This window comes from Grus americana, chromosome 24 (assembly GCF_028858705.1).
Source record: "Grus americana isolate bGruAme1 chromosome 24, bGruAme1.mat, whole genome shotgun sequence".
In the NCBI taxonomy this organism is placed as follows: Eukaryota; Metazoa; Chordata; class Aves; order Gruiformes; family Gruidae; genus Grus; species Grus americana.
This window is the reverse complement of record NC_072875.1, coordinates 5,398,504-5,422,164: the sequence shown is the minus strand read 5'-3', so window position 1 is coordinate 5,422,164 and position 23,661 is coordinate 5,398,504. Positions and strand designations below refer to the sequence as shown.

Sequence of the window (23,661 nt, the reverse complement as noted above, 5' to 3'; positions counted from 1 at the left end):
CATAAACCACTGTTTAAAAAATATAATGCCCGCCGCTTCTCGAGTGTCGCATCTGGCGGAGCCTCATTAACCTTCTGTTTCCCCCTCCTACTCCTTTGCCCCTGAAAATCAACAAAGCCAAACATAACAAGTTGCCTTGATTGAAGGAGGCTGAAGTGTGTGTGCTTAGTGTGAAAAAGCAAAAGCAAAGCCATTGGCTAAAGCCCCTTTTCCATGCAGGCCACTTCACATTTATTACGCTAGAAGACGGAGCTCTTTAAATCCCGATGCTCTTTATAGTTGAGCTCTTTAACTTTCTCCCTTCCTCCCCTTGCAGCCTTCATTCTCCCCTTGTTCCGCTCCTTCCGCTCCACTCCTTTCTTTTTTTGTCCTGTGAGAACGAGTCTTTTAATCCCCTTGTACTGCAGATTAAAGCTATTATAGCCTCCCCAACCTGACATTTTCTCAGAGAGGCTCACAGCCAGATCTTTATGAGTGCTCTCTGTCTGTCTGCTGCTGCCTTTCTTCTCGGCACACTAAACCTCCGTTCCTGACCTTTCCCCGAAGAGGGAAGGGCTGTAGCGTGCAATCCCATGTAGGCAGAGGCTGGTCTCAGCGGGGTTCGGGGTGCAGGAAATTAAGACCCATGAAAATTAACAAGTAAATAAGGAGAGAAAGAAAAGATGATGGGAATTAAGAGACGGAACCAAAGCAAAATTCAGCGTGTTTGGGAATCAAACGCCGGGCTCGGGTCTGAGTTGTGCACGTGCTCCTGTCTTTATGAGGAGCCAAACCATAAACCTGGGACTCGTTTTTAGTGGCAGATTGGCATTACCTGAAACCTAAGCTTCACCTTTGGCCCAAGAATAATGGATGCAGGCAGCTTGAAGTACGCAGGTAGATGTTGAGTTTGTGAGCTTTCAGGGATAGGAGCGACTTCTGCTTCTATGGGGCTCTGTCCCCGACAGCAGATTCCTTAGTATTTGTCCTCAAATGATTGTAGCTCATCTCTGAGATTGCAGAGCGGGTCGGTGTGCTGGTGCTTGCCTTGTGTATGCATCCTAAAACCACAAAGAATCAGGGTAGCTTGCCTAAAAGTGCGTGTGCTAATGGCAGAAACATCTTTCTGCAGCGTTTTCTGGCTCTCATCATCAGCCCTGCCATGGTCGGGTGTCCCGCGAATGTCCCAGAGCTCTTGGCGAAGCACCGCGGAAGGTGAAAAACTGGCCCCAAGGTACCTTCCCTAGAGAAATGGTGACAAAGTACACAAACCTGAAAGGGGGCCTGTTAGGGGTAAAACATATAAGGATGCATTAGTGAACAGGAGAGGCGTTTTTGAGCAGGGAGAAGGCAGTTTGGGTTCCTCTGCTCTCCAACCTCCTGCGTGAACATGGCCCGGTTCTTCTGAGCCATCGTTTCACCCAGCTGTAAAATAGAGTTGATAACCTGACCCAGCGCTGTGCCAGCATCCTAACGTTGCAAAGCTCGGGGTGCTGTGCTAACCCATTCGGCTTGAACCGCGGAAAATCACGCGATACCCACAGCAAGTGAGTACAAAAGGTCAAGTTTTGGTTCTGCGCGGCTTTACTCGCATCCATTTATATGTGGGTTGTGTTTTACCTCCCTGGTAAAAATACACACAGAGAATTTGCTTATCTTTATAAGCACCTTGAGAGCAAAGCATAGGGTTAGGAGATGTTTGAAGGGTTGATTCAATGCCTCCGGATTTTGCTAAAATAGGCGATGACCACATATAAGAAGATTTCCCATATTTGCTGGCCGTAGCAGCGCTGCGATGACAAGCCAACTCTCACAGCGTTTGTGCTCTCCCATCCCACTCCCGAGTGAACGCAGAGGCTTCTGGGGGCAGCGGCGAAATTGCTTTCAAAGCAAATAATAAAAGAAGTGCAACTGTCCCTCTTTGGGAACTCGTTTCGGGGCAAAAGTTCCCCGGGCAGCTCAGCTTGCCGATAATGAAATCGAAACAGGAGTTTGCCCCCGGTGGGGCCGTACGTGTGAAACACTGCCATGTCGAATCCGTATGAATCCTCCGCGAGGAAAGCCCCAGCCCTGTAATTACTGGTTTTCCAGCAAGCAGCCTTTTCTTTCTCTTTGTGTGGGCCTGGTTCCCCCCTTTCTCTCCCCCCTCCATGCGTGCATGCTAAGAGGATATTTGTAATGAAAATCACTGGGTAGAAGCGGAGAACAAAAGCGGGGGCACAGCGCGCTCGCCGGTGGGGATATTAGAGGCGCTGGGCTCCCACCTCCGTCCGGTCTGCTCTCCGCTGGGAGAGCTCGGTGGGCACGGCGGGCTGGGGAGGCTCTTATTAACCTTAATCTGCAGCAAAGGGCTGAAACCACGCCGCGGTCCGGTTTCATAGCTACAGCGGCTCGCTCCCAAGCGTGCAGCCTTATGAAGGGACAGTCTCCCCAGCAACTCTAATGCGTTTTTACACCGTACCGTCTAATCTGAGGTAGAAATGTCACTGCCGTCAGACCCCAGGCTGGCAGCTCCCAGCCACGGCTGCGCTGGTAAGCACATATCCAGCTTCAACCTTCTGGTTGCTGGGGTGAAAGGGCCTCTTTATCTCTGCGGGGAGAGGCAGACGAATCCCGGGCTCAAACAAGGGACCTGCTTTTTTTTTTTTTTTTTTCCCCCCCTCCGGTTCAAGGGCTCTTTATTATGTCTTTTAATTCTCAGCTGTGAGTGGGAAGGAGCAATAAGGCTGGAAAAGTTGGGGAAGGGGGTGAATGGTGGCTGGGGCCTTTCGTGTGTGAAAAGAGAAGGCGGCGCAGGGATTAAAAATGTCAGCTTCATGGGAAGTACTTGATATTTAATAGCTTCGCTCGACTGCTGCAGGGCGCTGACGTGCACAGCGCCGTAAGGGCGGCCGTGAGCCGTGTCCCCTGGAGAATCGATGCAATTTCTGGGTGCCTCAGGAGCTATCCCAATACAGGATGGTGAGAAAGAGCCACGGTGAGCTGAGCTTGTATTACTTCAAAATCAGGTTGGCAGCTTGGCGGCTCATCCCTTCTGCATCGGGCTGGTACAGGATGCGGGACGCCCCGCTCCCCACGCAGCTAACCGAGCTGAGCTGTTTGCCCGCTGCCGGCTGATAGCGTTTGTGACCTGTTTATTGCAAAAATGCAATGCTGGATGGTCTCTCTGCACCGTATTCTCTAGTTTGCTTATGTTTGCGGCCGCTGCAGGAACTGAGGCCTTTTAAAGCATTAACGTTCTGTAATCTCCTCTTCTCCACCGATGCTCTGATGCTATCTGCCGCCCGTGCAGCCGGGGCCGCTGGAGGAATTCATTTGTGCGACGGGAGCGTGCTCCTGTGCCGGTAGGGATCTTGTCAATGTTTTTGTCTGATTAGGCTAATAAAAATTCTTAGATTCCTCCCTCATCTCCAGCATGCACGTGCTGCAAACACCAAGACACAAACAGCATGCTTTATTTCTCGCTCCTGTTACCTCCTGTGCCCCTCCGGACGCGGCCTTGGGAGAGGAAGTTGGCTGTTGGAACAATTGAACAACTCCGAGAGGATGGAGATTGCTTCTTTTGTGACAAAATGATGAAGATGAAGCGACCGGAGCTTTCTCAATGTGACCGACTGGTAAAGAGCTTTCCCAGCACTGTGCTTTGTCACTATCTCAAAAGGCAACGTGCTTTTATTGAACCAAGCCTGCTCTGGGCTCCCTACATTCCATCAAGCTGCATTAAGTTTTTGCTTTTATCCGTGCAAGCGAATTCTAATAAACTAGCTTGTGGCTGTCATTTTTAACACATCCTTGCAGCTTTAGCCCAGATTCACGTGCATTTCCAAAGCAGCCCCTACGGACCGCCTGAAAATTCCCCTATCCCTCCAGGCAGCCGCTCAAGATGGCATTTGGCAAGGACCCTGCCACCACCTGCATGGAAAAGCAGGATGCAGGGCCTGTCCATCTCCTGTCTTGAGGAAAACAGCATCCGGGGTATAAATAGGCACGATGGGCTGCAATCCTTTTTAAGGGCTGTTCTTCACCTAATACGCTCCACCAACAAAAATAACCTGTTCCACCCCCTTCGGCGAGGTTCACCTGCAGCCCAAAAAGCTGCATTAGAACAGCGTGTATTAAAGTCCATCACACATCGAGGGCTTGAAAGTAAACACCAGCGATGTCTCTTTTTGATCACATTCCTTTCCACGACAGGCTGATGATTTCCAAGCCAAGAATGTCAGTAACCTCTCATATTTCTCCTGGTCATTTCTGTCCTGAAATTGGAACGCGGCCAGAGGCAAAAGGGGGTTGAACGCCCTCGTGTCAGGGATCCAGATTTAAGAGACATTATCTCATCGATAGTGAACAACAAGGCCGGCACGCCGTCAGGCGTGATATTCCCTGGAAAGTTCAGCGTGCATGGTGAGGGACACGGGAAGGCAGGCTTAACTCGCAATGCTAAGCTCGCGCTAGTCAAGCCTGGTAAGATCCTGGCTGGCAGCCTCAGCGAAGTATCTCCGTCAAGTTGGAGAGCGTAGGCAAGGGAGATGGAGGATGCAGGAGGGCTGAGGAGGGTTGCACAGCGGCTAGGAATGAAAAAGGGAGATTGCACGGAGGGAAGGAGGGGAACGGGGCCAAAAACTGCAATTCTTTGTTGTGGTTTGAGAGGAAAATTGTGTGGGTGAGAGAGAGGAACACAGATCAGGTACCCTGAAACATCCAGGTACAAGATTAGCACAAGGGAACAGGACTACAGTCGTTACTTTTCTTGGGTGGCAAAGATGGAGCTAAAGCTACATGTAAAGCTACTAATACCCTTTAAAAACCTCCTTAGGCTTGGACTGTAGATCGTATTGTCCTTAAGAAAAAGTTCATCTTTTCTGCTTGGCAGCAGCTGTATTTAGCCTGGAGTGTGGCACAAGCACTGGCAGATAAGAGGTTTTGCAATCTGTCAGCCCTCTGGATCATTCCGGGGGAAAACTTCAGAAGGACCCGATTTCATCACGACATGAAATTAGAAAGTGGTTGCGATAGGGGAAGAAATCACTTGGGAAAGAATAGGGACAGCCTCATAGGAGCAAACCCCCCGCCAGCTCCACGCGGAACGGGTTAAAAGTGCCAGCTTTGAAACCCACAGGTGTTGAGAGCCTTGCAGCCACTGTCGATGTTGCGACGGCACGTTTGCAGCGAGCATCCTCCTGAAACAACCTTAAACTGCCAAAGAAGTTGGCAATTTCAGTTCAACTGCCTGTAAGGTTAGCGCTTAGGAACCCCAGCACTGCAGCAGCAGGTCACAGATGGAGGAGACACCTCCCTTGGCTTTGAACATCCTTTGAAGGACTGCAGCCCTTCAGATGTTTTTTTGGGGGAACAAATTTAGTGAAACCTGGTAGCTCCTGAAATAATGCGCCATGCTTGGTGGCAGCAGGTCTGAGCTATCAAATCCAGACCTGCTTGCCCGGAGGATAAACCTTTTGCCTGCACGATGTCCTCGCGTGGACCCCAGCTGCTATGGATGGAGTCGGGGGGCAGACGGGGCACGAACATGTCCCGTCCTGCCATGCCCACGAGTGGTTTCTCCAGAATGCTTTGGTTTGGGAAGCAGGCAAGCTGTAAGGTCTGGTCTGCCATCACACCTACTCTCAACCCTGCTCGTCAAAGGGATGTGCAGAGAGACATCTGCTCCTGGAAATATCCGCGAGAGGGAGCTTCGGGGCTGTCCCTCAGGTTTTTTTCCCCAGGTCAAGCTGAAGCACAAGATGGAGCTGTTGTCTCAGCCATCGCTGAGCCTGAGAGGGACAAGGGAAAGCCACCGTGGACAGGGGGACACTCGTGAACCCCACCACGCCACGCCACCGCACTGCAAGCTAAAGCTCTCTGCAGGACAGGGACCAGCTCCCTGGTGGGAATTTCTCCCAGATTTGAGCCCATTTCCAGCCCTGCTTCAGGGTGAGGCCAAAGATCTGCCCTTCCCCGTGATAATGTCCTGCCCCCAGGGCTGAAGGGTCTGCGTCCCTGAGGGTCACAGCTTGTATAAGAGGTAAAATAAGTCTCATGACTTTGCTCTGCAGAGACATGAACCTCACGGTGAGAGGTCCTAGGGATGGGGAGAAGAAAATACGGAGAGGGGGTGTTGGTGTCCCCATCCCTGGGGGGACACCGGCTCTGCCACTGATGGGGATGCTGGATGCAGAGCGCCCTTGCTCGCGCAGAAAGCTCCAGCCTGGGTTTGAAGAAAATTTTCCCATGAAAGATTCCCTGAAACTGGTACGTTCCCACAAAGGGCTTTGATTTCAGCGTATCGACATTTTCCAATGAGAAACCATCTCGTCGGAAAATTCCCAACCAGCAGAGAGAAACTCCCCAGTGTATCAGGGGAGAGATACTGTCACACGCAGCGGGAATTTAATACCAGTGGAGTCTTGTGTCTGGAGGCTCTGGGTAACGAAAGATGAAATAGAGCCAGCACCATTCACGGCAAGAGGGGAAACCGTGAAGTCCTGCGGTTGAGCAGCTTTGCTCTCTGCAGCCTGCTGCCCGTTCTCCCAACACTTTCCTCCTAATATTTCTCTTTCATCAGGGCGTCGCTGCTTTCTGTGTAGGCGGAGGGTGCAGCGTGCAAGCGTTACAGACCGGAGGCAATGGGAGCGCAAGCTGAAGCTCCAGTGGTTCACCCTACCTTTGATAGAGGTCTTGAGCTAAAGGGGGAGCACGCAGCTCGAGATAATGGGAGAAATTGAGATGAACAAATTACCTGCTCTCAAACAGACCTGATGGTCACATATGTCCGGTCTGGTGGCTCAAGCAGGCTGGAGGAAGTATTTGTGCGTGCTATGGAGACAGGTCTTCTTGTTAAAGTTTGGGATTCCTCGAGAGCAATGACAGGGCAGGCGCTTGCCCCCGCGAGGGCTCTTTCTGATGGAGCACGGGACATTGCTGCGAGGGTGGACTCTGGCTCTGCCTGCCTGGGTGCTGCGTGGCTGGAAGGATATGATCCGGGTTTCTGGCAGCTCTGGCAGTCGGTGAGGAGCTGCTGAGGTGCGGGCAGGCAAGGCAGGGTTTCTGGAGGCAGGGATGAGAGCGGACTAGCTGCTAGCCCTGGAGAGGACGATGCCATCGTCTTCCTTCATGGAAAAACAGAAGCCAGGTCCTGACCTGGCCCTCCACTCTTAAAAGTAGCTCAAAATCTGGCTCTTACTGCTTCTCTTCTTTAATATCATCATTGACCGCAAAGGGGGCATTAACCTCAGGCGAACCCGCCCAGAGATGAGTACCCTTCAGGAAGATTTTCAGTCCTGCCGTGTGATACTGGTGGACGTTCCATGCCACGTACCCTTAGTGGGATAGAAACGATCGAGCAAGAGACTTGAAAGCACAATTAGGTTGTTTAACCCACCTCTCTCTGCCCAGGGGCTCCTCTTCCTACACTGAGCTCGATTCTTCTGTCATGCACCAACTTCAGGGCTGGTGCACAAGAGCCGACGAGAACAGACTCCAGCCACGAATCTTCTCCAGGGCTTTGCCCAGTCTGGTTTTGAATGACTCCCCCGAGAGGGCTTTCACCAGCCCTCATGGGATAACGTACCACAGCCTGCTAGATCTCTGATGGAAAGCGTGTCTCCTTTCCGTGGCAGGTCCTCCATCTGGGCTTGAAGGCTTCCTTCACTCTGCTTGTTTTCCTGGTGGTTGTCTCTCCGGCAGAGGTTAGCAAGTCCCTTTGTGAGGCCTGCACTTCTCAGATGTTATGTCTGGAAGTTTGCTCTGTTTTTTTGGCTAGGGGGCCCAGGGTCTGGAAGTAGAGAGGCTTTTATGGGAACCCAAGTCCCCTTTTGACATGACTTCCTTGTGCTTAAATTTCAGGTTGAGTTACAGACTTGAACATTTTCTGGTTGGGTATCTTTCACTGTCAAAGGGGATTAGGCCAGTGATTATTTACATGCACCTCTATTACACAGAGTCTGTTTCTTTTCTTTTTTTTTTTTTTTTTTCTTCCCCCATGTAATTCTACATAATATGTAAACGTCGACTAAAGCAGTCCCATAGATGGGGGAGAGGGAGCGAATGACACTCCCGCCACGCGAAGCGAGTTGGGTAGATCGAGATCTCCGAGCTGGAAGATGCCTGTAGGGACGATGCTTTGCGGAGAGCATCCTCTTCCTTCCACCCATGGATGCCGTTGCCCAAGCGGCCAGGTTCATCCTGGGGCATCACCTTTCTCCAGTGCGGCGGAGCTGGTTACGGCAGGAGGCTGAATGCTTGGCGCGATGGGCTGCTGATTTCACCTAGGGCAGCTCCTCTGGAGCTCTGGCTGTTCCCCAAGAAATGGGGATATATTTTTTAGAACCTAACATGCGTGAGTTTTAAAAGAGGGTTTTTTATAGAAGTCCCATTTACTCCTTTATTTGGCTTGGGAGCCTGCAGTGGAACAGATTTCTTTACATATCCTTGAGTGGTATTTGATTAAGGTTATGATTGCTAATAAACACTCGGAGTCTATTCTCCTTCCCCACCACGTGTAATTCAGGATAACTGTTGCCTGCATGGGAGGACACCTTTTTGTATCAGTGCAAGGGACCAGAGTGCTGACTCTGCTCTCCTTTCATCAGTTTACCGGTGTACTGCTCACTCCTGATTTATTCCAGCTTTATAATGTCAGAGAAAATAGAAATGGGAGGCGTGCCAGGAGTGATTCTGGCACCATCACCAGTTTACTTCCTTTTCCTTCGCTTTGCCGTTTACAATCACAAGTTCTTCTATAAAACAGCTATGAGAAGAGCAGACATTGCCCAGGAGGAAGAAAACTCGAAGCTGCAGAATCAAACTGACAAAAATCAAAATCTTGTTTGCGGTGTAGGAGGGAGAAGCAGGTTCTGCTTGGAAAGACAGAAAGAAGTAGGGACCCTAGAGGACTCTGTTCTACCTATCTTCTAGAAAATTAGCGTGTTTCTTCATATGGTTAGGTTTTTGCTGTGTAAGAAAATATTTTTAATTTTTTCAGGGAGCAAAAGAGAGGAAGTGATACAGACACTGAAATTGCCCAGCATCACCACAACTGCAGCCCGTGGGAGATCTTAGCCAGTACTCAGAGAAGGCTGGTAAGTGAATCATAGCCAAAACCAGTGACCCGTGGACTAAGGAGAGAGGTGGTCAGGCTCAGATAGGGGTATGTAGATTGTCTGGAGAGAAAGAAGCAGAAACTCAGAGGCTGCCTGCGGTCACCAACATCTGGGCGCCACAGAAGCTTTAAAAAATGCTGAATATGCCATGTGCAATGAAATGAAAATGTGCTTGGAGGTACCCAGAACGCAAACTCCATGTTCTGCGCTGGAAACGCAAGCTGAAAAGCACACGTGGGTTGGCCTGCGAAGGGCACGTAACGCCCTCTACAACCCCTGCGTGCCAGCACGCTGCGTCGCGGGTGCGTGCATCCATTTACACACGCCGCACGCCCTCCCGAGAGCACGAGTACCACCGTAACGGTCACGACACATCTCTCTGATGACCCTTTACGAATCCCTAAGAGCACAGAGAGCTCCCTATTTGCCCCAAACCTTTCTGCTCCCCTTTCCCCCGAAGGCTGGGGGCCTTGATGCCCTTTTCCTGGACATCAAGCGCAGTCGTAATAAGTCTTATGCTGTGCTAATGAAAAGCTGTGTGGGCCAGTCCCTAATTACAACCATCAGTTAAGCTGTCAGAGGGAGCTCTCGGCCTTGGTTCTTTCTTTATTAGACTTTGGGCCTTGATGAGCTGCAATCAGGCATGAAAGTGCGACCTGAGCAGAGCCAGGGAGGTCTCCACTCCCCCGCCGAGCTCGGGGGACTTTGGTACTAGACCTGATTTCTCAGGTCCGGGGCTTCACCTATTGCACCGCAGGGAGGGAGCTGGGAGCAGAGAGGGAAAGGAGGAGGAGGAGGAGGAGGAGGAGGGGGAGAGCTCCACAGGGCATGCGATCACCCTAGGCACAACCAGCCATCTTTCCGCACCCCCGCATTTGCTGGCTTTTTAGGGTCTTTGTCGTTTTGAAGACAAGAAGCCGTTGCTGTAACTCAGCACCTCCAACTTGGGCTTCCTGCATAAAAGCTTTAGGGCTTTCAGCTATGTACATTTAATTTCGATACAAACGCTAAAGCAGGGATGAGTCCAAGTCACGGTGTCTTTCAGCCACATCTGGATTTTGAAGTGCCCCAAAGGATGATGTTGGGGGACTGTTTCTCCATGCAGTGGTCCCTTTAAATTTCACACTAGACCCAGTGGAAAACAGACATGCAGATGGTGGGGTTTAATGACAACGGCCCCAGTTTATTTGAACTAGGGTCTTTATGGGGAGATGTGTTTGTTTTCTCAGACCACACATTATTAACTAATCCCTAGACTTTGTTTTTATAGTCGCATTGTGAGCAACTTCCCACTTTTCGCCCCTTTCCTCCGTCGAAACGTCTTTGGCTCCGCAGTTGTGTGTAAGGCATCCCAGGCTGCCGCTGCTCGGGACGGATTTCCATTTCTAACTGGGAATGTCAGAGCACCAGACTGGGAATTTCCTTGTGCTCTTTGGGAATGATCAGCTACAGTCATTATGCATCTCCTTCCCTCTTTGTATGAAGGGGTAATAATATTTCTTTTGTCTTCCCTGTGTGTTGGCCCTATGCTTATTCCAAAACCCAGGTCTGTCTCCTTTTCCCGACTTCCCCTCCCCCAGGACACGACTGTCGCTTGCCGGATGCCCGTACTGGAAGAGAAGAGCCCATTTCCAAAAGGCCCACAGTGAAAGGCTTTACATTAAACCATAAATACCACAATAAATACCTTGCAGTTGTGGCTGCAAGGGCCGAGCAAGAGGCAAAAGCCAACGCAGGCTCGCCACGGCCGGCGTGCCCGGGAAAGGGATGGGATTTTGGGCTTCTCCTCGCCAGGTTTCCCACCTGCGCCTTTTGCAGAGAATCTCCTCGGATCGCTTCCAGCCTTCGCCTGACAAACAGAAATCTGAAATGAAACAGCCCGTTCTGGAGGGATCGCGGGGGTCGGGGAGGGGGGGGTCTGTTGTATAGCCCCACGCAGCTGTTAATCACCAAAATATCTCTGGCTCCCAGCAGCTGTCTGGTGTTTATCTTAGCCTGGATATCTACTGGCCGAGCCCACGGAGAGCAGGCTGTGCAGCCAAGCTAAATACAAACGGAAGACAGATAATTTGCACGCCAGGGCGTGCACGTGTATTTTGTGTGTGCGCATGCACATCCGTATGCGTGTGCATACACACGCAGGCTTTGTTCACATCCCTCCGTGCACGTCAGTGGTTTTTGTTTGACACGAACGCGTCACGTCGCAGGTGCGTTGGCGCATACGAGAAGGGAAGCCTAACATATACGGGTCGTACAGGTGTTTTCGGCGTGTGCTTCCAGGTGCACGCCTCTGACTCAGATAAGATCTCTTGCGCAGCAATTCCCTGTGCTTTCTCTAAGCCTTCTGAAGCTTTTTAGATAAAATGGAAAAACACAGAGCTTCCCAAGCCTTCCAGTATCAGTCGGCCACAGAGGCTTTAAAGTGCATCTACCAGGCCACCTGCAGCTGTTTGGGAAACAAGAAGGAGGATGAGGGCTAACAAAATAAACTGTCCCACCTGTGGAGGAAGAGGAGGAGGAGGAAGAGGTCAACCTTGTGACTCCAATTAACCTGTCCTCACAGGGGTGTGAGGGCATGGAGTTTATATAAATCAGGCTCAGGGGTGGCTGGGTGTTTTGGGGAAGGGGTGAGAGAAGTGGTTTTTCTGGCATGCTTGATGTCCTCTTGGTGGTAAGAGGTTTGCAGTGACTTAGGAGATTAAAGACTTCAGGAGTAGCAAGGAGGCTGTGAGTGTGTTATGCCCTGCTTTTTCTGAGGACTTACACCTTTCTTTTTCCCTGTTTCCAGGTCCTTTCTGTAATGGTCAGGTCATCTGTAATGGTCATCTCTGTGGCTTGGGGCAGAGGAGAAAGTCCTGGCTAGACCTGAGTTGCTGCTTGCATGATAAGGTAGGATTTGGGTGAATTTATGGGATGGTGGGACCCAACCAGAGTTTTCTTCTACTGAATTGTCAACTACAAGTGTCCAGAGAAGCCCAAGGTTGTGTTGCTGAGTGTTGTGAAGCCTCAAATGAAAGGGTTTGCAGTTTGTATTTACCCAACGGTTGGTTGCAGTTTTAATGTTGTTTGAAGGAAAGCTGGAGGTCCTCGTTGCTGCTGACTCTCCCCTGAGGTTTTGAAGGCTGTCAAGCACTGGGAGTTACAGGCGTTGGCTGTACAGGATGGTGTGTGCCTTGGACTTTTCTGAGCCCCGAGGGAGAGGCTGAGATCTTGCTGCTTCTTGCGCTGAGTTCTCCAGGGGCAGCTGCACAGCATGAGCTGCAGCGCTGGCTTTTGGAGGCTGTGGGTTTTTTGGGAGGTGGGAAGCTGGAGGGCTGTGCTGAGCTGTGTTTTGGGCTGTGCAAGACTGAGTGGGAGGGGGGGGATGAGTTTGCTTATCCCCAGTTTGCCTCTTGCTGTCTGAGTACAGCGAGTGCCTCGCATGGAGATTGTGCAACAAAGGCCAGGGCTTCTTCCAAAGCAGTTTGCCTTTCTTGGCTGTGAATGCCCAGCTCTCCTTCAGGTCCAACTCTGGTATTTATCAATTAACTTGCTCTAGATCCTGGGAACAGCCACAGCTGTCCTTCCCTTCAGCCCGGAGCACCCACTTCCTTCTGCCTTACCTCATCCTGCAATTTCTGTCCCGCAGGGCACCCTGGGCTGCAGCAGCCTGTACATCTGTCCTGTCTTCTGTGCACGCAGCAGAGCCTCAGAGGATAAAGGAATGGAAGGGAAAGAAGCCAGTCACCCAGGAGCAGTGTTTAGGCAGAAATGTGCTTGTGTTGTGCACCTGGAGAGAGGGGGGATGAGCTTGTGGTATGGGAAGAAGCGGCGCAGGGAGCTGGGGCTGACATGAGGGTAGCAGGCTGTCAGGATGCTTCTGCTGGAGGCTTGGTGAAGAAAAGCAGGAGAGAGAGGTTGTAGTGGCTCCTGGTCTCACCAAAAATGACAAACCCTTGGGCTGTCTAGCCAGAGCCTTCGCTGTAGGTGAGAGACTTCTCCAAAGGGAGAGACCAGCTTTCTGGAAGGCAGAGGACAGGAAGGGAGGAGTTCATCTGGTCCAGACTCTCTAATAACGAACTCGTCAGCTGTTTCTTAATGTGCTGAGAGGATGTGGGAGCCCATGGGCTTGCTGAAATGTATGTGCAATGATTGCTCCTTCTGAAGAGCCAAGAGTCTCTTGAACAGCAGAAGCGCGGTTCCCTTCCTCTCCCCCGTGAAACACGGTGCTTTGCTCAGAGCCAGGGGGGCAGGGTGTTTTGGATGGCCGCACACCAGGGTTAACATGCTGCCCTGCAGACAGGAGTGAAGATGAGGAGGGTTCAGCACTGGAGAAGCACTCTGCACAGAAAGACTGCTGTGCATTGGGGAGATGATGCTGGAAACAGCTCAGGAGGCATCTTGATGACAGGCACAGCCTAGAACTGTGTCTGCTTTGGGGTTTTTTTCTTGCAACCTTATTTCCAGCTTTGTAATGGGGAGCGTAACCTCTGGCTTTGCTTCATCAGATGTGCCTGCAGCAAAGCTAAATAGAGCTGACAGATTGGGGGTCTGCTGTTTCTCTGGAGCTAGCACAGCATGAAGGAGGTCTGGAGGCATTTCTTGAGAGTCCTGATGCTCAGGATATATCTGGGCACCTGCGGGGCCGGTGATGGTGGTGCAAACAGGGTGGCACGTCAGCCTAGCCCCCTTCCCTCCCCAGAGGCAGAGGGGCACCTCAAATCTTGAGGGAAATTCCCAGGTTTGGGTGCTGTGCAAGCAGTGGGGTGTAGAGGGAGAGTGGCCTAATGTGGCCACAGAGACAGCCCCTGCCAGCCAGAGAGCAGAGGGAAAGTGGAACAATAACATTATCCCCTGGTGATGGCTTCAAATTGAAATCAGCTGCACATCCCCATCCTGCCTGCTGAAAGCAGAGGGGCTGGGAAGACCTGCCTTGAAGGCTGCGGAGCAGCAGTAAGGTGATATGCTGAGAAAATATTTGGTTCTTAACTGCCTGAGTGCTGCTGCACTTCCTCAGCTTCCCACGCGGTCCTCTGTCCCCATCGCCAGTGTTTATGGCATCCAAACCCCATCCCAATTTGATGTGTGAGGATGGACCTCTGCCACCCTCGGTGAGGGGTACCCCACGCAGGGCTTGGTACTTGGGCGCTGGCGTGAACGTTTTTGGCCAGCTGCCACCCCTGCCCCCGTTTTCTTGGGGAGAACAAGCCAGAATTGTAGCCCAGCTGCTGTCAGAGGGGGTCCTGTGGATATTTGTGTCCCAAAATCTCATCTTCCTTGCTGAGCTGCTGAGTTTGTGTTGTTCCTGGTCCCCACGTGTGCAGGGAGCAGTCATCCTGCCCTTCTCCATCGTCTTGATGTCCCTTTGCTCACGTTTGGTGCCAGTTGAGGACATTTGGTAGCCCACTGTGCATGTCACCATGAGACGGCAACATGCTTCCCATAGACAGGGCGATGCTGCCTGCTTTAACGTGCTGGAATTTAAACAAAATGGTGTTTTCAAATGGAGTTTGGCAGGTTTTGTTGCAGGAGACAGTAACTCCCTGTAAAGGGGTGGTTTTTTTTGTAGAGAGGGGATTCTGCCTTTCAGTTAAGCTTGCAGACTGCCGAGCTGGGCATCTCTTACATGCGGGGCCTGTATAGAAATATATATGAGCCCCCCTATACCAGCAGATCCTGCAGTACCATCAACTTCAGTGTGGTTCTGCTGATGCCTGGAGGGGGGAAGGACTTCACACTGGAGTCCGCTGGCACTGGTCCCAGTCAGGATCAAGGTCACTTCTATTGACCTGAGCTGTGTTCAAAACAATTGCTTAGGTGTGAAAAAAATCCACTGCCTGTTCCCTGGGCTCCCCAGTCCCCACCCAGTGTATTTTAAAAATATTCTTAATGAGCTGTCATTTTGGCCAGGGCTCACTTGACGACTTAAGGATGGTGGTAACAATGGGACCACAAGGTCCAGGCAGAGGAAAAAGAGCAAGGGGCTTTCTGCTGGTTTATTTTCCACCCCCCCCACCCCCTGCTTGCTCTTTGAGTTTTGTTTTGAGTCCTGCAGTGATTTCCAGCAGCTGGCCCAGCTATCATCCTGATCGTGTTGCTCTGGGCTTCAGTGAGCTGGGGGGACTTGGCAACCCAGCAGCTGTCCCGGAGCCTGAGCCATGAATGAGCTCAGAGGGGGAAGGAGAGAGGCTTGGATGGGAGAAACTGTATTTGTGGTGGGTTTTTCTTTTTTTTTTTCTCAAGTGAGAGGCTGCCAGTGTTGACTGGATCCAGGCACAGCCCAAGCAGGTGCTGTGTGTGCTTTGCCCTTCCACGTTTCTCCTCCCTTGCCTGTGCGGGTGCGCAGACCCTCCTGCAGCGCTTGGGGTGAGGGATGGTCGCAAGAAACATCGAGTCCAGCCCGTGTCTGACCCATCGCTGCAGCGCTTGGCTCCGGGCACGGCTCACACCCACCCTGAGAACTCCCACGTAGCTCTGCCAATGCTGATTTGCAGCAGGTCTTGGCTCTTTCCACTCTGATGCCCCACACAGAGATATTTTTTTTCTTAGGCTGTACTTTCAGACTTCAGCAATGCGACCTGCTGACAGCCTGCCTTATGTTTTATGCTACAGAACCTAAATGAGACTGCTGTGTCTAATGATGTTTCGTATGACTGAGATCCTCAGTGGCTCTTGCAGCATCCTTCTGCCCAGCACAGCATCGTCCCTTGATATCAGACCATACATAATAGCCCAAGCTAGTGTGCTGCATGATGCTATGAGGATATTTTCTACCGTGCACGAGGCAGGGATGAGTTTTTCAGCCCCTATGCCATGCTCGTGTCCTCAAGTGTGTATATCAGGCTGTTGTGATGTGCAGGGGTGTGTGTTTAAACAGTTCCCTTAAAATAGTCGATGTAGACTCAGTTAAGTTGTAGCACAGTGTAAGGGTGCGATTCCTGTCATGTAGAGCCTAAAGCACTCAACAGTCATAGTGACCCCCCACTAAAAGGTGGTTTGCAGGAAAAAAACAACAGCCCTGGTCTGCAGAAACTGCTGGACTGCTGCTTCTGAGTTGGTGTGTTGTGATGTGGGGGCAGAGAAATGTGTTATGCTGTTCTCCTCAAGTGCAGAGAGTTTGGCAAAGTGCTGCAGGCTACTGCTTTAAAATAGCTCATCTTTAAATAGGTTGCTGTCTCCGTTACCAAGGGCATGTTGGCTTTCCTGGAGGGTACTGGAGGTTTCATTTTTAAATGCAATCACTTTGGGATTCTTTGGAGATGTTGATGATGTGTGGCAGGATGATCTCCAGTACACGGCGTGTGAATGGTAGAAAAGGCTGAAACAAAAACTCCTGCGAGACTGTGCATGCCGTGAGCTTTAATACTCAAGAAAATGAGGGGCTGCTTTTCTTTCCTCTGGGCAGTGTCAATGTATCTTCACTATAGCTCTGCTCTTCCCCTTTCCTCGCAAGCCTTGACTTCCCTGACTTCTGATACCAGCTCTTTGCAGCACACTGATCCTGTGCAGATGCAAGGTTGGTTGCTTTGCCTTCAACTTAGCCATTGGTATCTGGAAAGCTCCTGGCTTGGACCTGTGCGGCAGTGGCTCGTGTGTGTTATTCCTGACCTGCACCTTGCCTGTTCTTTACGTGGTGACGCTGTTCTTCCATCCTTTGCTAGCCTCATCCCCCAAAATGAAGTTCTGCTGGACCTCTCAGCTTTGATTTGTGTTGGTTGCTGCAGGTTGTATCAGGGGTGATGCTCTCCATGCATTCCACCCTACTGCTGTGCTACAGCACGTCTGCCCTGATGTGCTGCGCTCCTGCTGCGAGATCAGATGCTTACGCCGCACTGAGCGGGCTGCTGTGCTTTTGGAAGGGATAGGCTAAGCAGGCTGAGCCTAATGCTGTGGTCTAGTAGTGTTAAATTGGTGGTTGGGTTTAGGCTTCTCGGGGCTCGTTTTCTTCCAAGCTCTGCCCTTTGGGACTGCAGAGAAGGTAGGCAAACCACAAAGTGGGTCAGTGGCAAGCACCAGGTCATGGCAGCGTTCAGCCGTGTGCCGTAAGTGAGCGAGTGTGTGGGTCTGTGAACAAACAACCTTTGATACCTTAATGGTTATTGCAGATGCCAGGTCCCCGCGCGTGTCTTTCCAGGCATCTGCAATCCAGTGCTCTGGCAGGGAATGGGCCAGGAACTAGCTCCAGTGTTGGAAAGTTCGCCAATAATTGTATGTGGAAATAATACTTCTGGGTTTATTTAGATGCAAGTGCCCTGGTGCTCTTTTGAGGGCGTGTGTGCTACTGGGCAGTTACAGCAACAAGTTTTTTGCACCTGAAGTTGCTTTTTCCCAGCTGTTTGCTGTGGGGGGTGGGAGAGGTGGGCAGAGATGAGGGATGTGACGCTTTTATAAGCCATGGATGTGGCCTGATTGAGGGGAGGTAGTTATAATTCTTCAGCATAATGTGGAATTGCAGTAGTGAGGTCCATGCTTAAATTAAAGCAGGTGAGTGCAAAAGGGGTTATTGGATGAGCTTGCAGTGGTTACTACAAGAGGGCCAGATCTATGTTCTCTTGGTTGTGGCTATAAACACCATAGATGCCTTAAACTGTCCAGCACGTGGCTATTTCTGCTAAGATGAAGTCAAAATGGGAGTTTTAATGGTATGACATGGAACTTTGAATAAGGCTTTGGCTCTCTCACAACTTTCTTCCGCAGTCGAGGTAGCTCCGGCCTCTGCGCTGCTTTTTCTAGCAATAAACTGTGCTTTGAGGTGTACAGAAGAGCGCTAAAAGCTGAACTCCCTGCCAGTTATTTCCTTTGAGCTCTTGATTGCACTATAGCACATACATCCCCTGTATGATCCAGGATGGATGATGTTCCATCCATTTCTTTTGAATACCTTGTGGATCTCTAACAGCTGCGAGCAATTTATTTTGGATATAATCAGTTAATGTTTTGGTGAAGTGCTTTGAAGATGTACAGCATCCTCAAATGCTGAGTATTGTTTCATTATTATTACTATTTAACATCTCTCCGTAGCTGAACTACTGTCAGACATCCTCACTTAATAACGTATTTGGTGTCTGGATCTCTTCTGCAAAGGCAGATTTTTGGCAAAAGGGATGGTGGAATGATATAATAGAGTTTGCAGTTATATAGTACCTGTCATCTGAGTCCCTCGGCGTGCGTTACAGGTACCGGTTAGTTCTCACCGTGTGGTAGGGCAGGCTGGCTATCCATCTCCACGCGGATGGGGAGGCTGAGGAGGAAAAGCGTGACCTTTTTGAGGTCACACAGGAGGGGATTAGACCCAGATTCTCCCAAACCTGCTCTCCCCATTGCACTTACACAGTGCCCTTTCGCTGTGACTATGCCACTGGCCTCATAGGAACCTCTCTGGCTCCTGATGAAGGGATCTGGTAAATGCTATCTTATGTATACTTGTTTTGGGTCAAGAAGCATGCAACTGGGGTTTGCTGCTGTGCAGAAGCTTGTGCGCTGTGGAGGTTGAAGCCCAAAGAGGCAGGAGATGTACAGGGTGAATAGGAAAGCAAGAATGAGTGACTTCTGAAGCCGTGCGAGTTTGGAGTATTTGTCATCTGGGTATGGCTTGTTGTCTTTGCTTTTGCTTCTTGTGATGCCACCTGGAGAATAGGCATGGATTATGTTAATTTGCTTTCTGACTGGCCAGATTGCTAGCAGAACTCTCCAAAGATCTGCTCCTTGGGATCCTGTGGGACACTAGTCTGACCAGGGGCCACCATCAGTATAAATCACCTTTCTGGGGTGGGTTGCCAAGCAGTGTTGTCAGTCTGAGCTGGTCCCTCTGTGTCAGGGCAGAGCAGTTTTCCTCGCTTCTCCTGTGGCTGTTCAAACTGATTGCTGTCAATCCCCCACCTTTCACCAGAAACAAAAGTGCTTAAAAATTGAAGAGGTGATATTAGGAGATGCAGCCGTGGGACTCTAGCAGGCAGTCCATCAAGTCTTAGACATTAACATTTAGCCTAGAAGACTTGGAAGGCAGCTTTTCCCCCACGTGCATCCCCCAACCCACCCCAGAGACAACATATAGCATGGAAACAAAAGAAAAATAAAAAAATTAACTGGCGCTGCTATTCTGACAGATAAAGAGCAACTCTTCATAAAGGACCTCTGTGTTTTTTTTCTTCCTGCCAAGAATCATTTAAACAGCGGTCATTAGCGACTTATCTTTCCTAAAACACTAGCGAAAGCTGACATCTCGGCGAGAGACGCCATCAGTCAATGTGCCGTGGTGGGGAACAGCTGTCTATAGCTACAGCTGTTGGCACCCTACGCGAGTGAATCCCCCTCCCTTAGCCACATGCTGGGACATGGTATTTACAGCTTGCTCCTAGGCTCATGTATTACTCCTAGCAAAGCTAGGGGTGACTGACAGTCCAAACAATGTGAGCAGGGAAAATTCCTCTTGCTTACTCATAGTTTTTGCAGGAGCTTTATCAAAGCCCTGCTCCTCCCAGGGAAAATTCTGCCTGATAACTGAGCATTACAAACAACTGTCAGCTGGGGTGAAAACTGCCCTAAACAGCCATCAGTGGGACTGGGAATTGGGCTGCATATCCTGAGAGCTATGGAGCCTGTTAACCACTGGCAGCATATTTATCTTCCTAACATGCTTGTTAAGAAAACAATGCTGTCTGCATCTTAAAGGTAGGGAATAAAGAGACGGTTAGCTGCCCTAAAGTCTCCTCGGTCCCTCTGTCTCCAGTTGGTGCTTTACTGGGGTCTCTGAGTTGCTCTTGAAAGTCCCTTGCTCCCTGTTTCGCTAAGTGCAGGGACTTGGAAGGGATTTAAGCCGGCTAAACATGGCCCTTAAGGATTGCCACCAAAGTGCGTCCCAGGGGAGGGATGCAAACCAAGGCTTCCAGACCTCGGCCCCTTGTAAAAGTCCGTGCAAAAGCCTTGCGGGGGTGAATCCACAGATTTGCCAGCTGAGGGTTTTCAGATTCCTTGTCTGTGGCAGGTTTATGCATTAAGATGTCTATGGAAGGCAATGCTGTGCAGGATCATCTCTTCTGGTTGGTGAGCTGAAGTTCAGGACTGGCGGCCTGATGAACTGAACCATCCTAGAACTTGCCTGGAACCGTAGAGACTGGTTTTTATGACTGTTAAACTTGAAACCAATCAAGCCAGACTTGAAACCTATCTACTTTCTGAAGTTTTCTTTCCTTGCTTGTTCAAATACTGGGAGGTAAGCCAGCTCTGGAAATGAAGTCACTTTTGAAAATGGCTGCTCTCCCCAGAAGGAGACTCTGAAAATTCCCATTGTAATTTAAAGTGATTTTTTCTTTTTCAAAAAAAACCACATCTTATGAACTTGGCCCCTGAATCAGTCCCTCCCAGCTGTCCTCAAATTAAAAAGAAGGAAAAAAAAAAAGAGACACTGGCACTGCAAGACTTTTTTTTATGACACAAATTTTATTGCGTAGGATTCAGCGCATTGACAGGCTATAAAAGTTTATTGAAAGCAGATACAGCCTGTCAATGGCTGACCAATGCCCCTGGCTGGGATGCATCCTCAGGCTTCTGGTGGAGGGATCTGGTTTGGTGGGGAGGTTTTTTTATTGCGTTTTGACTGGGTCGTTGCTGGGGAGAATTTCCTTCAGGGGCAGCGCCCCACTGGGAACCACCAGCATTGGCAAAGGGGTACGAGTCGCTCCTGTGCAGAGGTACGTGGTGCTGACAAGTTTTGTGGTGAGTCTTTTGGGGCTAAACACATGCCTGAGGTTATACATGCAAGTAGGTCTTTCCCTGGCAGCTAGATTAATATTCTTATTAGTGCAAGGCCAGCCTCCGATGCCTCTTCAGCATCCTGTATGAATACAAGATCTTCTGCAAAAGAGAAGCGTCCACATCACCAGGCCTGCCAGAGAAAACCAAGGTCTCGTACTGTTACTTGTGTGCAGATGGCACCTTCCCTTGGGATTCTTCTGAACTTGGAAGGGAGCTTTTCCTATGAAAATTACTCTTTGTTTCAAGGGAAGGCTGGTTATTCAGCTGAGTTGCAATTAGCTGGTTTTGGAGTACAGTGCCTTCCCCAAGCCAGGGCCAAAGCAGGAGGGCATCACAGCTTCATCTGCAAAACAGGAATATAGCTAGATCTGCTGATTGTGGTGGTTGAAAACTGAAGTAGCTGAGATTAACAATCGTGCGGATGTTCATAGATGCCTGTGTGAACACCTTGCTGGGGTGCATGAGGCTGCTGATCCAAAATATCATGGCTAAGGTGACAGAGGCAAACTGAGGCTTGCTGCTCTTAATTCCTGCTTGCTTCTGCAAGCTACCTGGTACACCTGTAGCAAGAGTTTAACTCGCTGCATGTGGATAAGAAGAAAGAGTTGGAAGGTGTTGATGATTGCCTGCCAAAGATGGTGCCTGCTCATCCTTCTGGGGCTTTGCAGTTTATGCCAGCAGCAGCCTTTGCTGGTGACTTGGGTTGCTGGTTTACCTTCACATCTGCCGCCCCTATTAAGAAGGCAGCTTCACGTTGAACTGCTGCAGCAAAGCTTATCAGAAATGGAGTCATGGTCCTGAAAGTGGCGAGCTGGGTGCCAGATTTGCTGTGTCCACAGGTCAGTGAACTTAAATAACTATATGCCTCTGAGACATTTTGGAGACCCCGAGCAAAAAGGACTGTATCCAGTTGCCAGACCCCTCACCTTGTTGGCCCATGCCAATTTGGATGCGCTGTCAGAAACTGTTCGCTAGTGGAGCCGCATTAGGTAAGAACCCTGTTTTTGTATCCACAACAGTGTTGGATCAAGGTTGCCGCGTGTCATTTCATCACTCTGGCAAACTACAGGCTCAGGGCTTGGAGTGTGGAACCTTATTTTTAATAAAGGAAAAATCTTTGCACTTCTATTCCGCATCTGTCAGCGATCTCACTTGGCTGAGCCCTGGAGGAGTTCATCTGGCCCTCATGTTAAGGAAAACCAACAAATTAGTACAGATGTTTTTCTGAGAGCTACGGGGATCAGGGATCAGTGATTTAATACTGCCTGATATTTGATAGGGGACGCCCAGGGAATATGTGCTGGAAACCAGGAAGTAATATTACATGAAATCAAAATATAAATATGTTCCTAAAGGTTTAGGTAATTTTTTGCAATTTCCCCTTGTATAGTCTTAAACGAGGTCTCTCCTTCGCCTCCTGTTTTCCCTGCACTTGTTCATGTAGGAGGCTTGTTCCTCTCAAGCTGGATTCAAAAATCCATTGACTAAAATGGAGGCTTTCCTTGTGTTCTTGTGGGCTTTAGCTCAGCTGAGGAGTATGCTTAAAAAAAAAAACCAAACACCAAGATGTTTTTTGGAGGAAGGAAGGGAAACTCAGAGGTGAGGGAGGAAATAGCCCTAACCACCATGGGTACAAGTTTGCTTTCAGGAAGCGTTTGGGCTTTGGGATACACCATTTGTTGTGCCCTCCCTGCTTCTTCCAACCCTGAGAATTCACAAGGATCAGGTGGTGAAAACATGTGCAACTGCTGTCCCAAACATGGGGATGAGCTGAATGAAACCTGAGACCAAGAAAGCTTTGAAATTTTTTTTGGCTCTCAAGAGTATGTTTTATAGTCCTCCGATTGCCAGGGCCTAACAGGTAGTTCTAGCTTTTGGCTGCTCTGTAGTTCAAGCAGGCAACATCAGGCAAATAAGGCTGTGAGAGATGAGCTATGATAGTCTTTCCAAGCTGTGCTTAACTCTCAGTGACCGTTGGGACCAAATGACACTTAATTTTAAAGCTCCTGCTGAGACACATCTTTAGGAAGAGTCAGCACAGTGGTGGGAGATGCCGATGGCCTAGCTTTTCTTGTTGATGTGCCAACAAGCTATTTTTCTGAAGGATTTGGGGTGGGTTATTTGATTCCTGGTGGTCTGAAAGGGCACAAGTCTGTTGTCCTTTTGCATTTTGTATTCATGCGTGTGTATAAGGTATGAAACCAAGTGTAGAAAAGGCAAGTAAGTTAATTTTCCACAAGTTTTGAATGTGGGTAACATATCTGAGTAGACCTATCATGACCGTAAGGAGTATCTGCAATTCTTCTTAACAGTTCTGTCTTGACATTTAGGACCTCATGATGTGTCATACTGGTGAGTCTTTGCCTGCCACATCTCCACCATGGGCCTTCTGTATTGCTCAATGGTTTCACCGCTGCTGGGTTGGGTTTACTGATACCTAAATAACTCACAGTAAGAGAATTTATTCACACCCTCCAAAAACCACAAGATATGGAAAATTAATGTTATTCTTGACTCTCAAAAACATAACAGTAACTGAGATGAAGTCATATAGGCTCAGCAATGACCATCAGGGGATTTTGAAATTGTTCACAGACCCTCTATCTGTCCCTGAGATGCCCAGGGTAGCCCAGCTGTTTGGCAGAGTGGGAGCGATATCCGATGTGCATAGTTGCGAGCTAATGATTTTTAGAGTGAAGCATGACTTTTTCTCCCCAACTCACCACTGCTCCACCTGGAGCTGGCAGGGACTTCCATGCAGGGATAAATCAAGGGGAAGATGACGAGGTTGTGGCTGAAGATCATTTTTTTTTTTTGGCTCCTGGGTTGGAAAACTGGCCTTTTCACAAAG

At 49.8% G+C, this 23,661-nt stretch overlaps 1 protein-coding gene across 2 annotated transcripts in view; it reads left to right on the top strand.

The window, feature by feature from the left end:
* Positions 1-23,661, top strand: part of SNX19 (sorting nexin 19) — a 123,438-nt gene that overhangs the window by 28,175 nt on the left and 71,602 nt on the right. Inside the window, exons 11-12 of one of the 2 annotated variants that reach the window (XM_054802858.1) lie at positions 8,960-9,056; positions 10,658-11,966. In XM_054802858.1, coding sequence (XP_054658833.1) covers positions 8,960-9,056; positions 10,658-10,726 — 166 coding nt within the window. In that variant the 3' untranslated portion in view covers positions 10,727-11,966. Of the gene's footprint in view, positions 1-8,959; positions 9,057-10,657; positions 11,967-23,661 lie in introns of those variants that run through there. The other variant, XM_054802862.1, reaches the window with a different exon arrangement.